Genomic DNA, 4,941 nt, shown 5'->3' on the forward strand with positions numbered 1-4,941 from the left:
TTTCTTATCGGGCTCGGTTCTGATTTGTGTGTATGTGGTTAAGCCCTTTGTGACTCTCGAACCCTTGAATTGGATGTGTTGAATATCGTATGTAGTTGAGCCGTGTTGGTTCTGTAGCCCTTCTATAGCCAGTGTTGGCGATGGTACATTAGGTACCGATTAGTTTTGGAGTTTCTGGTAAACTGGCATACTAAATTCGATGGATGATGGAAGGAGCCTGATACGTGGTGAGGCTAGGTGATGGTGAAGCAAGCAAAAAAATTTATTGTGACATGAGAAAAAGACTGTAATATAAGAAGATTATTGTAATTACAATTACTCAGTATAATTACTCAGTATAATTACAATTACTTCATGTGGTTTTCTGATAATTTTTATTTACTTTTGAGCACATAAAATAATTTGTTAAATATATGGTGCTTTTTTGCAGTTTAGGGCCTTGTCAGACCAATTCTACCATATGCGAGAGCATCACAAATTTGTCAGAGAACAAGTTATCAATCAGGTTAATTAATGTTATTGCATTGCATTTATTGTATTCAATTACTTAGGTACCACCTGATATATAGCTGTTTTAGGAACCAATATTTACTTTGAAAGTTTGGTAGGAACTGTTTTAGGAACCAATATTTACAAAGATTTTCTTCAACAGCCACCTCTCTTCCTATTTTAAATATCAACACTAAAAGTAGGTCAAACGATCTTTTAAATCCATATGCTTATTTTTTTTTTCCTTAAAAAATGATAATATGAGTTGGGCTGGCTAAAACCTGTACATAATTTATTTATATTCTGTTTGTTAGCTTGTTCATTTCATTTTATTTTACTTTATGCTGTTGTATTGGTTCTTCTTTGTTACTGGTATGCTCTCATTTGGGGAAAACCGCCCAAATTGGTTGGTGGAAAGTTGCTTGCTTCTGGTTACTGGTATGATGTTTGACTTGATTATAATTTTTTTTGTGAAATATTATGTTTCCCTTCCTAATAGAACAAAACACATCTCAACTGCACTAAAATTATATTTGCACTCTGTACCTTGTATTTTTATTGAATTTGAAAAATAATAATTAACTTTTGAGTAGGCTTCTGTCACGACATGTTCTTTTTCTTTCCTTTTTTGGTAATAGTTGGGGGTTTCCAAGCCTGCTTAATTAAAAAAAAAAAACACACACACACACTATACTGAATTTCAATCTCCTACAACTTTGTTTATTCCTAAATCTATAGGTTCCCTATCCTTAACAATTCCTTTTAAGAAAGGAAAAAAAATCTCATTGATTGATTCTATTTTTATTGTTTGATTGAATTATATTTTTCCGACATCCCTGAACTGAGAGAAATCAGTCCGTATGACTCACCTTTTTCCTAGCAATGCTTATTCATTAGTTCCAAACTAAAAGTCCTAATCCTCCGTGATTTGTGCTTCTACACCAATAGTAGGCCTTATTTCATTATAATAGTGATGAATCAATAACCAGTGGGCTGTATATTGCGTGAAATGCTTAGTCCTTTCCAAATTTCAGTGTGGATATTTGGAGGTGATTAATGACATTCTGTTAATACAGGTTGTGCAAAGGAGGTCAACTGCTTGATCGTATCCTTGCAAGGTACCTTTCAAAATTGCTGAGTTTGTTGTCAAAGCACACATGAAGTAAGCCTCTCTTGTCAAGCGATAATTGGAGCAATTTTGGGTAATTAGACTTCTCGTGTCCTTGCTTAGTCCAGTCAACTACAAGAATTGTATATTTTTCTTGGACAACTTCTAACCTATTTAAAAGAAATACAATGTTGTTAATTTCAGTTGCATATTTTGTTTTTATGGGTTATGTAAATTTTGCTATAGTGTGGTTTTTTGTGAATGAATATGTTATGTTGTTAAATTGTGTTGCATTTTATTTTTATTGTCTACATTATTTGCATGATATTCTATTTAATGTCAATGAATGTCGAATAGTTATATGACTACCAAAATATGGAGGCTAGTCTCGATACAAGCAGAACCGTGCCAAAATTTTTATGCCAACACTGACTGTTTTTAGGACCTACACTGACTGTTTTTAGAGCGTCAGTGTTGGTGTTCAACACTGACTGTTTTTAGAGCGTCAGTGTTGGTGTTCAACACTGACTGTTTTTAGAGCGTCAGTGTTGGTGTTCAACACTGACGCTTTAAAAAGAGTCAGTGTTGAACACCAACACTGACGCTCTAAAAACAGTCAGTGTTGTGTTCAACACTGACTCTTTTTCAAGTGTCAGTAAAAGGTAACCTTCACTGGCACCGGCTTTACTGACGCCGCTATAACAGTTAGTGTAGGGGTATTTGAACAGTCGGTAAAGGGGTTTTTTGTACTAGTGTAAAGTACGTTAACGGCACCATGGGGAGGCCCAAACCCTCGCCGAGAGGGGTTGCTTTGAAATCCATCTCTTCATTTATTTTTATAAAAGTGTTGATCTTCCATTCACCATCGCTACTGTAATCCTGCACCAAGGACATGCATGTAGCCATATTTCTTGACTGCCACTATATCATCTAACAAACAGAGATAATACCACATGAATTCTCCGACCGGGTATAGGCAGATCTCCCATTTGATATCGCCTATAGTAAAGGGACCATACTTGGTATTATACATTCTTTCGAAGGATTTTATTTTCAACAATTCTGCGTTTATTTGGCCCTGCGGTGCAAGCCGTAAAACCTCCTTTGTTTCAACTGTAAACACTCCTTCAGCAAATGAACCCATTGTTGGCTGAGGTGAAAAAAAAAAAAGCTTTTGAGGTATTGCACAAATTAAGAATTTGGAGGATGATTGATTGGGAACAGAAATGAAAGGGGGCTTCAATTTGGGCGGTAATTAACAGGGAAAAGACTATTTCTCTGTGTGCTCAGCACGAAGCTAAGACATGAGATATAGTGACAATGATTTGAGAATATTCCTTCCAGATTATGTTTATTAATTGCAACATGTTATCTACTATTCAATAAAGTCAAACATACAGATGTTTGAATAAATAGATTGACCGTACTAATGAAAGTCTAGTTGCTGCCAAATTTGGATTTGAGGCCTTAGGCCTGCTTGTATTTGGGCCAAGATCCGTAACACATAAATTAAAAATAGTTGGGCCTGAACGATTCCTAATTTTATATTTGTAAATTTGGAGCCACAATATATAAACCCCTTTGATTTTTCAAGCTCCCCTATGTGTGCTCAAGCTTTACAAAAACAACATGAACAACTTAACAAAAACACAGATCACAACAAAACCTTTGAAAAAGAAAAACTGGATAAACTCCGATCTCTTGTTAGAGATATAAGTGGGTATATAATGTGGGAAATAATTAGGAATACAAGAGTGGTAGGTAGGAGATAATTAATTGGAGATGTTTAGAAATAAACCACAATATAGTCTGTAAATGAACTTCATTATAATTGTAATTGATACACTTAAGATTAATACAATATTCATTCTCTATTTCTTAAATCTTTTATTCCCTTTTATTACTTGGACTCCTTTCCGACATACTTGTCGGTGGTACAACTACTGCTAACATAGACATAGGTGCTTGACTTCTTTTATACCCAGAACAGTTGAGGCAGTTATTTCAATCATGCTGAACAATCTTGAGCAGACTGCTCTCATGATACTCTGAGAGATCTATTGCAGTTATTATGGCATCGGCAACCACCTTGGTAAGCTTCTTCTCACATATTAACTTGAGCCCTTCAATTTTAAAACAATGCGCTGCGACAAACATGCGGTGGTATCTCTCTGGTGGGGTAACCTCCTCGAAGTCAGGCGGCAAGGTATCGGTATAAATGAAATGGAGCAAGTGTTTAAATGTGAGTCCATCAATGCGCTGTACGGATACACATAAACTCTTCATGCTCATATTAATATCCTTTTGAAGGGCAAGAAGTTCTGATCAGAAAACAGATGAACGAGCCGCAAGCACACACCTACGGGCAGCAAATGTGTCTTCTTTCACAAGAAAAATAATATCTGCAAAATCATCAGTTACCTGGACGGTTGATGAGGCTGTCGAAGGCACAGAAAGATTTCGTGATATGAACTCGGGTTGATGAGGCTGTCCAAGGTGCACAGCATTTACCGGCGCCTTCCTGGAATCATCAGCAATGACCCATAATACGAATTTATTTAAGAGGCAATCATCCTTAGAATATTTCTCTTGATCTGATTTGCTAAAGGATGTTAGCGGTACCATGGGGAGACCCAATGCCAGGGCTAAGATGGTTACTTGACTTTCGAAACTCTTCTCTTCGTTTAATTTTATCCAAGTGTTGATCTTCCAATCACCATTGCTACTGTGATCCTGCACCAAGTATATGTAGCCAAACTTCTTGACTACCACTGCATCATCTAACAAACAGAGATAATAGTGCAAATATTCTCCGAACAGTACTAGGTGGATCTCCCATTTGATGTCGCCCAGTGTAAAGGGACCGTACTTGATAGTATACATGCTTTCGTAGGATTTTATTTTGAACAATTCTGCATTTATTCGACCCTGGGGTGCAAGCGTTGAAACCTCCTTTGTTTCGAAAGTATACAATGCTTCAGCAAATGAGCCCATCGATCGCTGCCTGAGGTGAAAACAGCTTTTGAGGTATTGCACAAATCAAGAATTTGGATGATGATTATTGAGGAAGTCTTTGATAGGGAACATAAATGGAAGAAGGCTTCAAAGTAGTGTGTAATTAATACGTAAAATATTAGTTCCTTGCATGGTCAGCAAGAGATGATTAGTGACAAAAATATGAGAATACTTATTCTATATTATTTGTTCCTTTATACTTACTCTTTTGTGCTCATTCGTGACTTGTTTTGCTCCCTAAGTTCATATTCTGATTATAGTTGCAAGTAAAGAAGTTTGATGAATTAAAAAGAAACAAAAAAACAAATATTTTTGGATGTGGACACAAT

The 4,941-nt window shown here is 36.1% G+C and overlaps 1 protein-coding gene and 1 long non-coding RNA gene across 2 annotated transcripts; one reads left to right on the forward strand and one right to left on the reverse strand.

Annotated features, from left to right (window-relative positions):
- The first annotated feature begins 836 nt into the window (after window positions 1–836).
- LOC144545547 (uncharacterized) lies at window positions 837–1,895 on the forward strand. The gene is made up of 2 exons (XR_013508543.1): window positions 837–927; window positions 1,566–1,895. It is a non-coding gene; the product is annotated as an uncharacterized LOC144545547 (long non-coding RNA).
- A 1,706-nt stretch (window positions 1,896–3,601) lies between these two features.
- On the reverse strand, window positions 3,602–4,591 carry LOC144545642 (uncharacterized). Its single transcript, XM_078294204.1, has 2 exons — window positions 4,019–4,591; window positions 3,602–3,856 (listed from the first exon to the last, which is right to left on the reverse strand). Exons 1-2 carry the CDS (start codon window positions 4,589–4,591, stop codon window positions 3,602–3,604), a joined length of 828 nt encoding a protein of 275 aa, XP_078150330.1.
- Between the last annotated feature and the right edge of the window lie 350 nt (window positions 4,592–4,941).

The sequence above is a fragment of the Carex rostrata genome, chromosome 28 (genome assembly GCF_964058835.1).
Source record: "Carex rostrata chromosome 28, lpCarRost1.2, whole genome shotgun sequence".
Taxonomy (NCBI): domain Eukaryota; kingdom Viridiplantae; phylum Streptophyta; class Magnoliopsida; order Poales; family Cyperaceae; genus Carex; species Carex rostrata.

What these genes read in the sequence shown, in the direction of transcription:
- LOC144545642 (XM_078294204.1), bottom strand. Translation starts at nt 4,591, where the DNA reads ATGGGCTCATTTGCTGAAGCATTGTATACTTTCGAAACAAAGGAGGTT. An exon ending in CAGCCTCATCAACCGTCCAG is followed by an intron (nt 3,857 to 4,018) that starts GTAACTGATGAT and finishes GTATCCGTACAG; the next exon opens with CGCATTGATGGACTCACATT.